The sequence below is a fragment of the Peromyscus maniculatus genome, chromosome 8, assembly GCF_049852395.1.
Source record: "Peromyscus maniculatus bairdii isolate BWxNUB_F1_BW_parent chromosome 8, HU_Pman_BW_mat_3.1, whole genome shotgun sequence".
NCBI classification, from domain to species: domain Eukaryota; kingdom Metazoa; phylum Chordata; class Mammalia; order Rodentia; family Cricetidae; genus Peromyscus; species Peromyscus maniculatus.
This window is the reverse complement of record NC_134859.1, coordinates 39,596,040-39,615,310: the sequence shown is the minus strand read 5'-3', so window position 1 is coordinate 39,615,310 and position 19,271 is coordinate 39,596,040. Positions and strand designations below refer to the sequence as shown.

The window sequence follows — 19,271 nt, the reverse complement described above, 5'->3', positions numbered from 1 at the left end:
TTAAGTTTAGAAATGACATTCCTATGCAGAAGCCAGCTATCTAACACAGACGTGTAATGTGACAACACACAGGCATTTCAGCAAACCAAGGAATTAAACAGGAGTCACCCCTCTAGGACCAGCTGCCTGGTAGACAAGAAACTATCTCCTCTGCTGCTACTGGTCCATAGCACCCACCTTCTGCCCGTAGACTGCATCCGCTGGCTTCCCGTTGGAATCCAAGCCCCCATGGGCATAGGAAGAGTTCTTTCCATAAAATCTGTACAAGAGAAGGCAATTTACTTCTCATCTTCAAGGACCCGAAGAGCAGGTACTTAGTGTTCAGGCTTGATACCTATCCACCTCACTGGCAGACTCACAGCAGGGACTCTGTTTGTGCACGATAAATCCATTGCACACACCCGGAGTGGGAACAGTCTCAGTCAGTGAGGCATGTGTGTGGTTTTCAAGTCCCGGACTTCCAGGTTTCAGGGCAGGATGATCATGTTGGGAAGGACCTTCGAGTTTGTCAGCAAAGCCAGGCACTTAAAATCAAAGTCAAGTTCCTGCTTCCGCTGAGGACAGCTGCCCTGTCACGGACCCAAGAGTCGGTGCCTTCCCACCTGAGAAGGCAGTGGGCAGTTGTCCTGTGTGCGGGCGGTACCAACTTTCATTCCTTTAGCTCTCCCGCCTATACACTCAAATACCCTGTTTTCACTAAAAGGATATCAGAGAGATGTACAGCCAAATGCCAACTCAAGAACAATCCCGGAAGACATCTGAGGTCAGTCCAATAAACTCTAAGTGAGCCACGCTATGGCTTTGTATTTTCTATCAACATGCACATCTACCTTTTTGAGACAGGGTTTCTCCTATTGAGCACTGTCTGGAACTCACTACGTAGACCAGACGTGACTGGAACTCAAGAGATCAGCTGCCTATGACCCCAGAGTAGTGAAATTAAAGGCGTGCACCAATGCATCAGGTAACGTGCTACTTTTCACATTACTAAAGGAACTCACTTCAGCAGCCCCTGCTCTCTCCACCAGGCCCCTCTCCACTCCACCCTCGATGGGAATGGAAATGCAGGAAAAGGAGATCGTAGGCTCTAACAGCATTAGTAAGAGAGGTATGCATGCAGTGTCTTCCAGCTCCAGCTTGGGTTTGCACTGATGCAGGTTCTGACACACAAATTTAACTCATTTACAAGGCAGAGCAGAGAAGCAAACTGACATAAAACCCAGCAAGAATTAAGAAAAAAAGGAAGAAGGGTAAAAACACGCAGAGACCTTTTCTGCTGCTGAAAGGTGAATCCAGAGAATTTTAAATGCTCTGAAAATCAACATCTATAAGATGAGGCCAGATTCTGAAATGCTTTACCAAAAGGTTGTCAAAAGAAGCAGATACTGCCTTAGAAATGATAAAGCTTTAAAAAAAAAAATCCAGCCTGGCTGAAGTAGAAAATATAGTGCTCGTTTTGGGTAACTGTTGCCTTGCTTGCTGACCTTGACCTTGATATCCTCCCTATGCTAATTCCCTGTTGGGTTCCACCCTCCAGAATGCTTAAGGGAAGTTCCTTGTCTGTTTATCCTGCATAATGGGCGTTAACAGCTTAGATGCAAGATTGTAAAACATCGTAGCGTAGCGTAGCGGGAGTTCTCCCATTGTGCTGTAAACCTGTATTTAAGACCTCTTCCCTCCTTCAATAAACAGCATTTGGCATTTAAAAAAAAAAAAAAAAAAAAAGAAAATATAGTGCTCTAGCCCAGCAAACTCATCTTAGGACTTGTGTGAAAAATCAATCTAAGTCCACACAGTTTTATATACTACAACAACCAAAAATACCAGACAGATTCTAACCACCTCGCTAGTGAATTAATACAGCTTTACAAAGTAAATCTGTGTGAGCCAGGCATAGTGGACCCCTTTAATCCCAGCACTCAGGAGGCACAGGCAGGCAGAGCTCTGTGAATTCCAGGCCAGGGCAGGACTACCGACCATGGTAAGATCTTATGGTCTTTCTAAACCTCTACTTATAGGCGCTTATGTGAAGAATCATCCCACAACACCCCTCCTAGGCACGGGAAAGCACACCTGTGCAGCATGTCCGGGGCCTGGTTCAGCAGGGTGTAGTACTGTCGCACAAACTCCCGCCCGACCAGCAGGGGACTAGGCTTCTCCATAACCATCGCTTTGGTCGATTCAACCTGTAAAACAAACAAGTCAGTCAACCAATTGTAAGAGCTTGAAAAGGACTGACTCACTGTGCTAAGCCAGCTCTACACCATCACTTCAGCATTCCTACGAGTCTCCCCGCCATGCTCTAGCTACCATGGAACTCACTGTGTAGATCAGGATGGCATCAAACTCAGACATTTGCCTGCCTCAGCCTCTCAAATGCAACCAGTAAAGATTATAACCACACCCGGTAATCTTAAAGTTTAAAAAGGAATAAACATTACAAGAACAAACTAAATCCATAATTCTTACATCCAAATGTATTGTAGTCAGATGAATACATGAGGGGAAAAAATGTAAAAACTCATTATTCCAAATATTCAGTTTTCTTAAACTAGAGATAAAACCCCAACAGTGCATTCCCAGCATGCACCAGCCCAGTTATTAAGTTCCTAAGCTTACTTAAAGGACTTCCATTCCATTTTTGGTTTGGGGTTTTTTGTTTTGTTTTGTTTTGTTTTGTTGGCTGGGGGGGGTGGGGGGGAGCTTGTATTCAAGACAGGGTTCCTATGCGTAGCTTTGGCTGTCCTGGAATTTGCTGTGTAGACCAGGCTGGCCTCAAAATCTGCAGACATGCTGCCATTGAGGCTAAAGGCATGTGCCACTACACCTGGCAATACCTCCACCACTAACTCTGAGCTCTTTCTTGCTCTCCTGTCCTTGACTCAAGAACAACCTCAGGCATTACAGCTGATGCCCATGTACCACTCACCACACTCTCTGGTACAGCTGACAGTTCTAGTATACTAACAACAACAACAACAACAAAAAAAAAAAACCTACAGGCCAGACGGTGGTGGCACACGACTTTAATCCCAATTTGGGAGGCAGAGGCAGACATATCTCTGAATTCAAGGACAGCCTGGTCTATAAGAAAGTTCTAGGACAGCCAGGGCTACACGGAGAAACTCTGTCACAAAGAAGAAAACAAAACACACTATAGGGGCTGGAAAGACGGTTCGGCCTTTGCTTTTTCCAGAAGATGGGAGTTCAGTTTCCAGCCCCCAGATGGTGGCTAACATGTGTAACTCCAGTTCCAAGATTTCATAATCTTTTCTAGCCTCTATAGGCACTGGGCACACACGTTACACATACACACATACTGACAAACACACACATAAAAGAAAAATTTAACTGGGTGTTAATCCTCAGAAGGCAGAGATAGGCAGATCTACAAGTTTGAGACAAGCCTACATTTCTACCTTGGCAAGCCAAGGCTACGAAGTAAGACCCTGTCTCAAAAAAAAAAAAGCCAAAATAAAAAAAGTTAACCCCTACAGAAGACAACGAGAACCACCACCCCCCCCCCGACGGACCAAACCCCCACCCCGCTGCATCCCCCGCCACTGCCATGCTCAAAAGAAAGGCTGAAAGGGATCCTAAAGGAGATAAAACCAAGGTTGTCTGCTAAACCTGCTCCTCCAAAGCCCAAGCCTAAAACTGCCCCTGCAAAGAAGGGGGAGAAGGTCCCCAAGGGGCAGAAGGGGGAAGTTGATGCTGGTAAGGGTGCGAATAATCCTGCAGAAAATGGAGGCGCCAAAACAGAGCAGGCACAGAAAGCTGAAGGTGCTGGAGATGCCAAGTGAGATGTGTGCATTTGATAACAGTGTACTTCTGGTGACTACAGTTTGAAATACTATTTTTTTATCAAATTTTATAAAAATGCAGAATCCTTTTTTAAGCTATGTTGTTAGCACACAGAACACTTCATTGTTTTTTGGGGGAAGGAACATGTGTCACTAACAAAATGTCTCCCAAGCTGGACTGATGATGGTTGATGACGGAAAACATCTTTCCCTGATAATTTTGAAAGACTCCTCTTGGCTCTCAGGACAGACGTCCTGGTGTTGACTTATGTGGCCACCATGGAATTCTGCCGAGTTCATTTCGTTTTCTGAAAGTCAGGGTCGGCTTGTGAAAAGTTGTTAAACAACATCCTCAATGTGAACTGTCAGCCCTCACTCTAAGCTCTCCCCCTTTGCAAAGCAACGAATGAGGGTTCATCGGGTTTTACAATTGCTTTCTGATTTTGGTAGTCTATACAAGAAGGGAGTCTGGAAGTTCTTGTATACTGTTAATGACTGTCTGCCCATGTCCTGCCTGAAAAACCATGACTGTTTATGGAAAGTATCTTTAAAAAAAAAAAGTTAACCCCTACAAATAAAAAATTCTTAACATTCCCATTAGTTTATTGTAAAAAATAAAATAATCAAAATCAAATAGTATACAATTAAGAAGATACTCTTTTACTAAAACTTAACAGCTCAAAATACCATGGAGACTGACAATTAATACTTCCATTTACAAAGATACCTGTAAATCCTCAATATCCTCTGGCATGACCTGGTACATGCAGCAATCTCCCAAGCTGAAACATCGCATCCTATTCATTTTCCCAACTAGAGTTCCGAGATCAGGTGCAGAATTCACAGCAATAGCAGCTTTTTTGCTGTTTTAAGTATATGGTACCAGTGTCTGGCCTACATATATGTCTCTGTGTGCATCTGGTGCCCTTGGAGGCCAGAAGAGGACGCTGGATTCCTAAACTAGAGCTATGCATGGTTGTGAACTACCACGTGGGTGCTGAGAATCAAACCCCAGTCCTATGGAAAAGCAGACAGTGCTCTTAACCTGAGACATCTTTCCAGCCCCCTTTCAGTTTTAATATGCGTGTTTAACAGCAGCACAGCATCTACTATGCATTAAAGAAGAAACTGTTATTCCACCAATTTGGGAAGACATGGGTATCTTAGCAGCATTATCAGACAAGTACACCCCTGCTAACACTTGGGTTTTCACTGACAGAGCATACTGCTCCCTGTTCCCTGCTAACACTTGGGTTTTCACTGACAGAGCATACTGTTCCCTGTTCCCTGCTAACACTTGGGTTTTCACTGACAGAGCATACTGCTCCCTGTTTAAAACAGGAAGGAGCTGGGAAGTAGTGGTGCATGCCTTCGATTCTAGCACTCTGGGGGCAGAGGCAGACAGATGGATCCCTGTGAGTTCAAGGCCAGCCTGGACTATATAGTGAAGTACAGGACAGCCAGATCTACACAGAGAAACTGTCTTCAAAAAATAAATAAAATATGGGAGGGAAAACTCCTTTACTCAAACTTTGGGTTTTAACCCCAAGCACCAGTGCCCATTGTCATAAGCAGTAGTTACTGTTCAGCCATTTCATATAGAGGGAGAACACTGGAAAGCCCTCTCTCTTCAGATCATGGCAACTTTAATCTATCCCATAAGCATAGCCACTAAAATCTATTATCAAGAGAAAATGTGGTAGTCAAATGGGACATCAAGGTTTGAGTAAGGTGGGGAAAGATGGACTGGTTCAATCACGTTCTTGTTTTAAGTTTCTACCCTCATCTGGCTCGTGCCTGCTTTTGTTGACCTAGGATCTTGGTGTGTTGGCTCAGGCTACTTTCAAACTCCTTGGCTTGGGTAATCCCCCTAATTAGCATCACCATTGCTCAGACTACCAATCAGTGCTTACATCATGCAAGGCTGATTGTCTGTGTGCGTGTGGTTTTTTGAGAGTCTCACACTATGGCCCAGGCTAGCCTGGAACTCACAATCTCCCTGCCTCAGCCTCCCAAGAGCTGGGTTGCAGCACTGCCCACTTACTGCACTGTTTTTGAATATCTGACCCACTTACTTTATTTCACTAAATGACCCCAAGGGTTGTTCACTTTTCCAACTACAGTTGTGAGATCAGGTACAGAATCTACAGTCGGGGAGCCTGTATGGGTCTGACCTAGTTCCTCTGCATAAACATTGTGGTTGTGTAGCTTGGTGATGTGCAACTCTTAACATTGGGAAGAAGGGCTATCTGACTCTTGCCTGCTTTTGGGACCCTTTTCTTCCTACTGGGCTGCCTCGTCCAGCCTTAATGAGGGGATGTGCTTAGTCTTATTATAACTTGATATGCCATGTTTGGTTGATATCTCTGGGAGGCCTGCTCTTTTCTGAATGGAAAGGAGGAGGGGTGGATCTGGGGAGAGGGGAGAGTGTTGGGAGGGCAGGAGAGAGGGGGAACTGCAGTCAGGATGTAATATATGAGAAAAGAATTAAAAAAGGATCTAGTCAGGACATTTCTGAATGTGATCCAACCAAAACAAACAAAAAAAATCACAAGTACATTTATTTAAAACATTTTAATGTATGTGTGCCACACGTGCACTTGGTATTTATGGAGTTAGATAGCTGTGAGCCACCATGTGGGTGACAGGAACTGAACACAGGTCTTCTGCAAGAACACCAAGTGTTCTTAACCTCTAAGAATCTCTCCAGTCCACTTATTTTGCTTTTGTTAATTCAACTGTGTGGTTTGCCAACATGAACTTGGTAGATGATGTGGCCAGAGAAACCCTGCCCTAGCTGACTATGGAGCAGCTCCAGGTGGCACCAGGAGAGCAGTCTACCTTCTTGAAGGCCTGATCAGCTGTGAAAAAAACCAGTAACAGAAACTTTGATCCTAGTCAACGAAGACCCATGGAAGTGCATTGGCCCCGTCTGTCTACAGTATCTAAGTTCAGATTCTGACTCCAGGATCTTCAGATTTTCAAGGTAGTAACTGGGAAACTCTCCACTGCCTCCTTAGAAATAGTCTCCATGCTGTAAATTCAGAGCCACCCATAAAGCTACTGAGATACAGATTAATGGTCTGGAGTCCCCTGCAACCTCGGCCATGTTTCTTCTCTCCTTCAGGTGACACTGGCAACCCATGCATAACACAAAAGAATGCACTAGAACCCCACTTCAAACCACTTTGAGAGCAAACATCTAGCTCCCGCTGAGTTCCTGTCCTGATTTACCTCAATGGACTGTGACCTAGAAGTGGGTAAGGCAAATAAACTCTTCCCTTAAAACACACACACACACACACACACACACACACACACACACACACACACACACACTGAACATCAGGGATTCTCAGACATCACAGAAGGTCATGGTGGCACATACTTGTTCATCTCAGCTGAGGCAGGAGGATTGCTGAGTTTGAAGTAGTCTACATTTCCTTTCCCAGCTTAAACGTGAAGCATGGATAACACAACGACCCCCGAGAATGCTTTTCTCTCACTCTTAAACTAGTCAACTCTCAAATCTCTGAAGCAGATTAACTCTATGTAGCCCAGTCTGGCCCAGAACTCATTCTCCTTCCTCCAGCCTTGGCCTCAAATGCTGGACCTCAACAGGCTATCAATTTCTGTCCAACACAAAACAATTATGAAAAACAAATTCAAACAGATTCCTTCTAGAAACACATCTGCCAGTCACTGTTCCATGGTTGCAAATGGAGACCTATTGCAAACCTGTGAAAACCGTCAAGTTCTATGAAAACACAAGCTGGAGGCTCCAGGGTTCCCCCTCACTCAGCCAGAGCTCCGTTACATTGTGTCCTCTCCAAAGAGCTTTTAGAAATAGCTACAAATACGACACATACAAACCTCCCCCGCCCCAATCCCCAATGTAACTAACAGGCAAGCGATAAAGCTACTAAGATCAGCACCAGGAAGCAGGCCAGCTGGATGATTCAGCTGGAACCAGCAAGTCTGCCCACACCCAGGGAGGCCTAGTCTAAAAGCACAGACGCCCTGTCCAGAGAGAGTGCAAGCTCAATAGGCCGCTTTGAGGCCACCCCTACTTCTTACACTTTCTCCAGGAGGGTAACCTCTGGGGAAGGATATGAACCCTACCTTTAAATCATTATGATTTAGGGAACCAGAAATGAAAGAAAATTAGTCTAGGAAAAGTGAAAGGTTAGGCCATTTTCACTTAACAAAGTTTAACATTCCAATGATGTTTTATAATTTTATTACTGTGTGTGCCAATGCACGTGCACGTGTGAATAAAACATCCTGAACCACTAAGCCATTTCCCCAGCCCCCAAGTTCCTTAATTTTTATTAAGCAATCTGCAGAGCACCTAGTCCTTCAATAAACTCAATCACTGGAATTAAGGCCCGCTCCAAAAGATGAACAGTGAGAGGCTTGACACAGTCTCAGAACCTGAGACTAGGTAAGACATGGACCTGGAGGAAAACCAACCACTCCAGTTAACACAGCAATAAAAGGACTCCTCATGACATTCTGATCATGACTGATAGATCAGTGCCTTGCTCAGCCATCATGAGAGAAGCTTCCTTCTGCAGCAGATGGGAACAAATACAGAGACCCACAGCCAGACAATGTGCAGAGAGTGAGAGACCTTGGAACATTCAGTCCTAACTAAATGGCATGTCTCTATCAAATCCCTCTCCTCAGGGCTCAGGGAACCCTGCAGAAGACAGAAAGATTCTAAGAGCAGGTGGAGACAGGAGACACCAAGGAACAAGGCCTTCCAGACACAACAAAGCTGACCCATATATGACCCCCAGACTGTGGCAGCATGCACAGAGCCAGATGGGGGTCTGTCTTGAGACGCAAGAGGACACAAAGCTCCAATCCCTCAGAAGCTACCTCTAACTGGTAATCCTCACAAAAGAAAAATTAATTTTCTTTAGTAAGTCTCATATAATCACACTTATAAGGGCAGGCCCTATACCCAGCAGTAGATGGCCAACACAACTCAATGGTATTTCTGGACATTTTTGGTCTCACAATGCTTTATATGGGCTTTTTTTTTTTTTTTTTTTTAGCTTTACAGATCTTCTGCTTATATATTATGGTTTTTTTTTTTTTTTGGTTTCTTTTTTTTTCCAGTTTGATTTGTCCTATTCCAGATTGTTTTATCTTATTTATTATTATTATTATTGATGCCTGTTTGTATTCTAATGAAAGAGAAAGAAAAGGTGTAGATCTGGGTGGGTGGAAAGTGGAGAGGATCAGGAAGGAACTGGGGAAGGGGAACCATAATCAGAATATACTGTATGAGGCACCGGCACATCAAGCAGCCGCCGGGATAGACTTTTGTTTCTCATAATCCAGTGCCACAAGACCATCTTCACGGACGCCAGGGAGTAGAGTACCATGTTCAATTAAAGCGCATAGTGGAAGGCATCCTCAAGCCGCCACCGGATGAGCAGTGGCTGTACAAGGATGACCAGCTCCTTGATGATGGAAAAACTCTGGGCGCGTGTGGCTTCACTAGCCAGACAGCACGGTCACAAGCCCCAGCAACCGTAGGCCTGGCCTTCCGAGCAGATGATGCCTTTGAAGCCCTGCGCATAGAGCCCTTCTCCAGCCCTCCAGAGCTTCCGGATGTGATGAAGCCACAGGATTCCGGAGGCAGTGCCAATGAACAAGCTTGTGCAGTGAGGGCCCCAGGCCCACCCCCCAGAGACCCATCCCCTCAAAATAAAGATTTGGCTGTCCAAAAAAAAGAATATATTGTATAAAAAATCTATTTAAACAAAAGAAACTCAATCACAAAACACACAGGGCTGCAGAGGTGGGAGTCGGAGGTAAAGTGTTTACCTGGCATAGACCTGGAGTCAGTCTCAGAACCACACAAGAAAAGGCAGTAACACACCACACACGAATCAGTGATTTCTTGTTTAGCACCTATTTCCTACTGGCGGGACTGACGGGCTTACAAGTTTCACATAAACTTCTAAAATGTCTCACTTGACCTCAGGTTGCCTGATCTCATGACCTCTCTGCTGAAATGGACAGTGCCACTTAAGGCTCCTCCCCTAAGCCCAGACAACCACCAGTGTCCACTCTACTTGCTGACACATGGGGAGTAGGAATGACGAAGGCCAGACACCCCCCCATTCAAAGTTTCAACAGCTCTGCTTACTCTTTGCAACAAAATCAAAAATAGCATGTCAACAGCTCACTTTAAGTGACAGTTTTAAGGGGCTTTTTTTAAGCAACATGATATAATAAATTACTATTCAGAATGAACAGTGGTGAGGAGCATGCTTGGCATGAGCAAAGCCCTGGGTTCAGTCCCCAGCACCAAAGACAGAAAATCATGAAAGAACAACAACCCAGCTTGGGGACAGAGCACTTGCCTAAAAAAAGGCAGGACTGAACAATTCCAGAAGAGCACGGTGGCACATAATTCAAGCAGAACTGGCAATTCCTAGGAAGTACCCGATGCACAAACAAAACACTGAAGATGGATCACTTCTCAGGCAAGATCCCCAAGCATGCCACCTCAGTCAGTAACAAAACAGCAGGAGTAGGTGCTGGCCTGCTAAGATGGGGCCTCAAAAGAATAACCTACAAGTCTTTCTTGTAGAACTCACCGAGAGGTGGTGGCGCACACCTTTAATCCCAGCACTCAAGAGGCAGAGGCAGGCGGATCTTTGTGAGTTCAAGGACAGCCTGGTCTACAGATCGAGATCCAGGAAAGGCGCAAAGCTACACAAAGAAACCCTGTCTCGAAAAAACAAACAAACAAACAAACAACTCACATAAGACAAAAACAGACATGGAAAAGAAGTCTTTTTTTTTTTTTTGGTTTTTCGAGACAGGGTTTCTCTGTGTAGCTTTGCGCCTTTCCTGGAGCTCACTTGGTAGCCCAGGCTGGCCTCAAACTCACAGAGATCCGCCTGCCTCTGCCTCCCGAGTGCTGGGATTAAAGGCGTGCGCCACCACCGCCCGGCGGAAAAGAAGTCTTTTATCTTTGTTTGTGTGTGTGTGTGTGTGTGTGTGTGTGTGTATCTGGTCTGGAACTCACAGAGATCTACCTGCCTATCTCCTGACAGGATTAAAGGTATACACCATCATGGCAGCTTTATCATTTTTTATATTTATTTAGTGTGTATACATATATACACACACAAGCACGCACATACATGGGGGTCAGAAGACAACTTACTAGAATCTGCTCATTTGGTTTTTTTTTTTTTTTTTTTTGGGGGGGGGGTTCTTTTCAGACAAGATTTCTCTGTGTAGCTGTGCCTGTCCTGGAACTCCCTCTGTAGACCTGGCTGGCCTTGAAGTTAAGAGAGAACCTCTGCCTCCCAAGTACTGGATTAAAGACATAAGGACACCACTGCCCAGAAGGAATTCTTTTACAAGCAATGCCAAGTATTAACTATCCTCTGAATAGTGTCAAAGTGTCATTTTGACTATTTTACAAATGTATCAAAAACACTAAGAAAAACTAAGAATATAAGAATGTTATCAATTGTGTTTGAAGATTATATACATTGTATTCCAATGTTTGAAATCAGGCTCTGGGAACTGAAACAATGTCTTCCCAGGACCAGAGTAACTTTGTTACAGAAGTCAATCTCCTTATTTAAGAAGCAAGCAAACTGCCGGGAGGTGGCGCAGGTATTTAATCTTAGCCCTTGGGAGGCAGAGGCAAGCAGATCTACAGAATGAGTTCCAGGACAGCCAGGACTGTTATTCAGAAAAACCTTGTCTCAGGCTGGAGAGATGGCTCAGAGGTTAAGAGCACTGGTTGTTATTCCAGAGGATCTGAGTTAAATTCCCAGTAACCACACAGTGGCTCACAATTATGTATAGTGAAATCTGGTGCCCACTCCTGGTGTGCAAACACTATATACATAGTAAATAAATGAATCTTTCTGAAAAAGACTAAAGAAAGAAAGACCTTGTCTCAAAAATACAAATTAAAAAAAAGTAAGTGATCTGTCTCCTAAATTCTTTATGCTCCCTACTTGCCACAATCCCTGGTGAAAGGCTAATTTTAAGCTGAACAGGCAAAATACCCAGTTAATTAATGCAAGAAAGAAAATACTTTTAAATTGAGTAACAGAGAAGCAGCCAGGTTTCAGGGTATATGCGTTTAAGCCCAGCTACTTAGACCACGAGTTCAAAGTCTGCCTAGGCTCCAGAGTTCAAGACCATGCAGGGAAAACAAGCAACTCAAGTGAAAAGTAAAGAGGACTGGGAACATAGCGAAGTCACAGTGCTGGCCTGGCACACCCAAGACCCCGGGTTTATTGCCCACACCACAAAAAGAGAAGTATCAACGGGAGTGGGGGGGGAGGGGGCAGAGTGATTATACCAACAAAACATTAACATACGAATAATTAAAAATTGGATAGGATAGCCAGGCAGTGGTGTCTCACATCTTTAATCCCAGTTTGGGAGGCAGAGGTAGGCAGGTATCTGTTCTGTGAGTTCAAGGCTAGCCTTAGTTACAGAGAAAACCCTGTCTTGGAGGCCAGTATGGTATACAAAGTGAATTCCAGGACATCCATGAGCAGTTACACAGGGGGACTGTTTAAAAAAAAAAAAAAAAGTTCAGATAATACTGGGCACAACTCAAAGAATAAAAATTAACAAGAGGAGCTGGGGGTGCTGCAATCTAGCATTTCAAAAGGTTGAAACAGATCAAATTCAAGACTAGCCTGGGAGACAGAGAAATCCTGCCTCAGAACAAAAATAAGCCAGCAGGCAAAATAATTAAGGAGGAAAGCTTTGTTTTGTTTTGTTTTTGGTTTTTCGAGACAGGGTTTCTCTGTGTAGCTTTGCACCTTTCCTGGAACTTACTTTGTAGACCAGGCTGGCCTGGAACTCACAGAGATCCACCTGCCTCTGCCTCCCGAGTGCTGGGATTAAAGGCTACCGCCGCCGCCACCAGGCAAGGAGGAAAACTTTAAGGAAAAGCAAGACTATTAAAAAAAATGGCTTCAAAACATTCTTCGAAACCAGAAGTCTATACACGTTAATCCTAGAACCTGGGAGAGGCAGGGGGAGCAAGCATTAGAGGCCAGACTAGGTTATAGGAGACCCTATCTCAAAAACAAAACCCCAGCTGGTATGGTGGCATGCATAAGCCTTTGAGAGGCAGAGGCAGGCAGCTGAAGAACAGCCTGGTCTACAGAGGGAGTTTCTCACAAAAAGCCATAAATCTTAGCAGCCTTGGTATATATGCCTACAAACTCAGATTCTCTCCCTAGAGTTAAGAGTCCGGACTTAATAAAGAGTGGAAAGGAAAACACAGCAAGCTGACACATGCTACCTCACCCTCCCCACACATCAAGGTACCGCGAGCTACAGTGCTATGGATGCCATGGAGATTGTGGTACAGACCTCTGTGGTCCTCGCGCAAAGCCATAAACTCAATCCAGTCATAAGACAGACCCAAATGAGATCCGAAGTGTCAAAGTTGTGAAGGACAAAGAACAGAAACTCACATGAGAAGAGATAAAGGAGACAAGACTAAGGGATGAGGCACCTCAGGTGGATCCTGAAACAGAGAAAGGACATTTGCAGAAGGACCCGAGGAACTGAAATAAAGCCTATGTCAACAGGGTTTCACCAGCTTCACTGGTTTTGAGAAATACACATTTGACTGCATAGGATGAGGTACACAGATCTGTGTTGCAATTCTTCTCTAAATCTAAAACTATCTCAAATACTAAGTTTTCCAGGAAGAAAAACTACAAGTACCAGCAAGATGGACAATGTGCTTTCCTCTCCCTCAGCAGCCCTTGCCCATTCTAAAGTTAGAGAACTATAACCCATGTGTGGCAGCCCACACCTTAAAGAGCCTGGGCAGCCTGTGCTAGACAGCAACACCCCAAAGTAAAGGGATGCAGCTCAAGGGCAGAACACTAGCTCAACATGCACAGGGCCTAGCTCTGGTTTGATTCCAAGCATCACCAAAGAGAAAGTCTAACTAGATCAAAAGGTACATGTCACTCAATCCCAAACAACAGTTCCTACTCCTTGGATCCCACAATACACAGGTAAGATTGAAGATAAGGGGGAGGGCGTGTCTCATGTAATCCAGGCTGGCCTGAACTTCCTATGTAGCCAAGCCTGGCCCTGAGACCATTTTTCTTTTTCTTTTTTTGTTTTTTGTTTTGTTTTGTTTCTCTGTGCAGCTTTGCGCCTTTCTTGGAACTCACATTGGAGACCAGGATGGTCTCGAACTCATAGAGATCCACCTGCCTCTGCCTCCCGAGTGCTGGGATTAAAGGCGTGCGCCACCACGGCCCAGCCCGAGACCATTTTTCAAGCACCTGAAGTACCTGGGGTTGTGGTTGAGTGAGAGAGTCCATATATAAGTCCCAATTTCAGTCCACCACACCAAAGCAGCCACTTAGTGACCAGCCACCAGAAACGGATGCCTACAATGATGTGCCCCAATTCAAGACACATGGCCCCTCACTGGCCTTTTTTTTTTTTAACCTAAAATGCAGCACATGCTAAAGAACATCACTACAAAGCCAAGACCTCCCTCCCTAGGCTGCAGCTTTCTGCTTTATATATAATGCAAACCATGCATTACAAGTATTCCTAGCTCTTAACCCTATCACCTAGCTATAGCAACTCGTGTTCCCAGAAAAAGTCGCACATTTAAAAAACAAAAACTAGCCGGGCGGTGGTGGTGCACACCTTTAATCCCAGCACTCGGGGGCAGAGCCAGGTGAATCTCTGTGAGTTCAAGGCCAGCCTGGGCTACCAAGTGAGTTCCAGGAAAGGCGTAAAGCTACCTAGAGAAACCCTGTCTCAAAAAACAAAAACAAAAACTAAGAATAGCAATATTTCTAGCCAACGGACACTGGTCACTAACTACAGGTGGGGTGACAGCTGCCGAATCTATATTTAATTCCTGAGCTTGGGCAGAGGTCCCCCCACTACAGGGGAAGGGGGACATGGCAGATCTTTTTTTTTAATTTGGGGGGGGACGACGACACAGGGTCTCACTGTGTAGCTCTGGCTGGCCTGTAGCTCACTATGTAGACCAGGCTTGCCTGGAACTCAAGAGATCTACCTGCCTCTGCCTCCGAGTGCTAGAATTAAAGGTGTGCATCACTAGACCCAGCTTGAGCTACCTATTTGACAATTACTACCCCCTCTGTAAGTCAGCAATGATATAATTGAAGTATATCTTCTATGTGAGTACTGAAACAACAACAACAACAACAAAAACAAAAAAACAAAAACAAAAACAAAAAAAAAAAAACTAGGCAGTTTTATTACATTGAAAAAAAATAGAGAAAAAACTTGGTTTGGGTCACAAATTCTCAGCTTTCTATTAAACATGTTAGCATTGAACTCATCCACTGGAAAAATCATATGCAGCCAGCCAGGCATTTGTGACACATACCTTCAGTCCCAGCAGAGGCAGGCAGATCTGAGGTCAGGCCTACAGATCAAAAACCTTGTCTCAAAACAACAAGACTTAACTCCAACAACAGTAGCCTCTGGCCACCTTGGAAGGGAGCAGCCCAAGGTTTCTATCACTGCTTCAACTCCCTTCTTTCTGACAGTAAGCTAGGGAGTAGTTTATGTTTCCCGTTCCTGCCGTACTAACCATCTGTCTGAGGCCAAGCGCACAGCTCTTTCCAACACGTGAAGATGAAATTAAGAAAAGTTTCCCTCATTTAGATAATTTCACCTTAATATATTTGACCTCAAGCAGTTAATAAAACTAGTTGGACTCAAACTTCCCAGGCTAAAGGCAGGTCACTACCTTATTTTTTTAAATGTGATGAATTACTAACATTCGCCTACCTGCCTGCAGATTAACTGGAGCAAGTTCCAAGGAAACAATGTTATATTCAGAAGCAATCCAGTCAATTCAGCACTCTTCCTCACCGTGTTTGGTTCTTTATTGACACTTTGTATTCATTTGGAAAATAGAAACACAACATTAAACTTCTTTGGTTTTTAACTTTTGGCAAGGGTGTGTGCCTTGAGAGCTAGACCAAAAACCTTTGTTGTAGTCTTTTTTTCCGGTTGGAAACATCTGCCACGACTTGGATCTACAAACTAACATGTTTTATAAGCCCTGAGTATAGGTGACCTAAACATTCAAAAATATAGTCAGCACACAGAAAGATAGGTTGACCACAAATCTTTGAAAATATCTTTGCAAACTCTAGGAGTCCAGCCAAATAAGGGCTACAATAAATAGCTGAGCTGGTCTTGGTGGGATACACCTTAACTCCTACACTCGGGAGGATCTGAGTTCACGCGGTCAGAGCTCCACAGTGAGAAGAAAAAGAGTTGATCATAGATGGTTTGGCAGGAGACCTAATGCTGTGCTTGCGAACAAACCCAGTCAGTGATTGGGTCCCAATTCACAATCACTGGACACTGGACACCATCCTTTCCCCAATAATTTCAGATGTGACTTATTTGTGGCTCTGGTGAATAGACCTGGGGCTTCCTGTATTCCATGCCAAGGGCTCCACCTCTGAGCTAGATCCAGGGTCCTATCCAATTTCAAACTTTAACCTCAACTCCGGTGAGAATTTAAACTCTTCGTTTCCTTGAACTATAATCTTCTCAAAGGTTTTTAATCTAAGTTTGCTCTGATTCAAAACGAAAACATTAAAAGTTAAAAGGGATCTGGAAAAGTCAAGATCTAGTGTCAGAGCCTGACTTCCTGCTGGCGGGAATTTCCCATTACCTCGCGGTGCGTTTCGAACATGCTGAGGGGCACACTCGTTCGTTACATTACACTGGCTGTATTTTCTTCTCTATTTTTCCCAGAAGGTAACCTGAAGGAGCATCTATCAACTCTCCAAATAGAAATCCATCTAGTTTCGAAGAAAGCCAAGTCCTCCTTTGTCATTCAAAACCTCACTTGCAACCTCGTTCTCCTAAGTCCGACACCGGCACGTACAGATGCCACCGCAGGTCTTTTCATGCTGAGGTTTGCACCCAGGTTCAAGAGCTCAGTGGTCAAGGGTGTACCGCAGCCACGCAATCTACAGTCCCTTCCCGGCTGAGGGCCTTGGTCCAAGTCACCCACCTCCGTTTCCAGGTCACTGTACCTACCTGATCGCGCCCAGGTGACCGGGAAGGGCGGGAAAGGAGGAAGCTCTCAGCATAGTGCAGGGGCACACAGTGGGATTTGAAGAGATAAAGTCTTGCGGCTGACTGTCCCTGCACCACTGAACCCTTGGTCCCGGGGTCGCGCGCCTCCGCTCTGCAGACCTGGGAGGCGCGATCGCGCTCTCAGCGTGGGGATCCCCCCACCCCCCCATCCCCAGATCCCGAAGGCTTCCTTGGGATCCAGGCCCAGCTACATCAACCCGCAGAGCAGGCGCGCGCCGGAAGGTGTGCGTGAAGCACGCGGGCCACCCGGCCGCGTGACGCCCACCGGGGGGCCCCATAAGGCCGTTGGCGCGGCACACCACGCGCGGGGCCCAGGGCGCAATCAGGAGGCCGCGCCGGCCGTTGGTGGGGGTGGGGACGCGCCGCGCGGCCTCCCCGGGCGCCCCGCTCGCGGCCCCAGCTCGGCTCCCGCCCGGCCCGCATCGGCCCCGCCCCACCCGCGGCCCACGTACCTGCGCGGCTGAGCGGGAGGACCGGGCTGCAGCGCGGGAGTAGGTGGCAGCGTCCCTCGCGCGATGCCGCGGCACGCGTGCCCGCCGCCAGCTATATAGCCGCGCTCAGCCCAACCTGCTGCTCCCGGCCGCTCGCAGGGACCAATGGCCGCCCCGCCGCCGCGCCCCTTGGTTGCGATTGGACGGTGCCTTCGTCCAGGGGCCGGGCTCCTGAGTGGCTGCCGCATCTGCCTATGACTACGGGATCCAGAGCCCAGATGGACACGAAGCCTCACCAATACTTGAGTGAGCTGTGAAAACGGGGGCGGGATGCCCTGTGAGCGACACCCAGACAGGCCAATACTTGTACACTCCCGCTCTCATTGGCTTACATAGCTTCCTCTGGGCGGAAACCCGCGGTTCAGGCAGGAGCGGTTGATCCACAAGGTGGGGCCCGTGTACTTTGGGGAAGTAAACCCCATGCAACTAGGAGGTGGGCGCGGGGGAGCAAGGAAGCCACCAGCCAATCGCAACGCCAGCCGAAGCTAATTGACAGGGAGGGCTGGACCTCTCCAAAGACTGCCCCAGGGCCGCCGTGCCCTCCGGGGCGGTTAAGAGGATGTACTAGCTGCGCCTTCCGTTCTCTTTCTTTTCTCTTCCTTTTAGGTCAAGTCCTGTCCCCGAGGACTCCCTCTCCTGCCTTCCCTGGCGACTTTGGTACCCGGGATCCAAGTGACAAAGTTTCTTGGTTTTTGTTTTGTTTTTCCTCTTCACATCAAAACTTTTTTTTTCCTACATGGGTTTCGGAAAAGCCCTCACTGATGACCCTTAGCATTAGTCAGCACGAACGCAGTGGCTACAGAGGACAGCGAAATTGGCTCAGGCAGGATACTCCAAAGCATCCCGTGCAGCAGCCTCGCTGGGGACGCGCGTGTCCCCCATGGCTTTCTAGCAGGTGGTGCACGAGTGGCCCGTGGACGTTTTCAGGTTTTTCCTTCCCCTTGATTGCAGAGACAAGATCCCCACTCGGATCACCCTCAGGCCTGCGTGCGCCATGGGGGTGCGTCACCGCCAGCCATTGTCACATGCTTTTCTAATTGAAATGGGAACTTATCCAACTCTTAGGCAGACACGCCTTAAGTTCCCCTACAAACGCTCCAGGGACCAAGTAGCACTTCCTGCTGTCCGCAAATCGGGGTTCTGTGAGCCCTCTGTTTGGCCACTAGGAGCTCTTTAATAGAACTGAGGTCCGAATTCTAGGTACAGACAGGACCCTGATCTGTGTTCCCTGGGATCCCTGGAGGTGGAGGCAAGAGGAGAATTTTAGGTCACCGTGGGCTACATACAAGCTAATCTCGCATTCGTTTTGGGTTTTTTTTTTTTTTTTTTTTTTTTTTTTTTTTTTTTTTTTTTTTTTTTTTTTAATGCTTTTTGAGACAGGGTCTCCCCTTGTAGCCAATGCTGACCTGGATTTACCAAGTAGACCTCGAACTCGGCGATCCTCCTGCCCTAACCTCCTTAATACCGAGAATACAGGCGTTAAAGTGTTACAGCGAATTTCCGAAAAGGGAACACGTGGACAGTCCTCTAGTGCAAAGGAAAGGCTCAGAGCCAGCCCAGCCCAGGATAGAAGGAAAAGAGAACCATACGGAACCTGGAACTCTGGAGGCCAGAAGCCAAGTGAAAAGTCGCTAGTGCCCCCTGGAGCCCGGCAGCCCGGCATCTTCCGCCGTGACGCAGCGGGAGGCTTCAGGGTGCCTGTCTACAGGCAGCCCGCGCTGAGCCTCCAGTGGGAACCGGCTTCTAGAACCGCAAGCACCAAGCCCTGAAGCGGCATGGACGTTTCTGCATGGAGAACTCTCTAGGATACTTACTTAGTCCAGCC

At 46.4% G+C, this 19,271-nt stretch overlaps 1 protein-coding gene, 1 non-coding gene and 1 pseudogene across 3 annotated transcripts in view; 1 reads left to right on the top strand and 2 right to left on the bottom strand.

The window, feature by feature from the left end:
- The window catches only part of G3bp1 (G3BP stress granule assembly factor 1), a 31,816-nt gene extending 13,942 nt beyond the window's left edge, over positions 1-17,874 (bottom strand). The window contains exons 1-3 of one of the 2 annotated variants that reach the window (XM_006984883.4): positions 17,408-17,874; positions 2,074-2,186; positions 178-259 (exon numbers count right to left, since the gene is read on the bottom strand). In XM_006984883.4, the coding sequence (XP_006984945.1) occupies positions 178-259; positions 2,074-2,168 (177 nt within the window). In that variant the 5' untranslated portion in view covers positions 2,169-2,186; positions 17,408-17,874. Of the gene's footprint in view, positions 1-177; positions 260-2,073; positions 2,187-16,895; positions 17,229-17,407 lie in introns of those variants that run through there. The other variant, XM_016003481.3, reaches the window with a different exon arrangement.
- LOC121831915 (small nucleolar RNA SNORA29) lies at positions 5,379-5,518 on the bottom strand. Its single transcript, XR_006075510.1, has one exon. It is a non-coding gene; the product is annotated as a small nucleolar RNA SNORA29 (small nucleolar RNA).
- LOC102924559 (elongin-B pseudogene) lies at positions 8,204-9,565 on the top strand (annotated as a pseudogene).
- Positions 17,875-19,271: the final 1,397 nt, after the last annotated feature.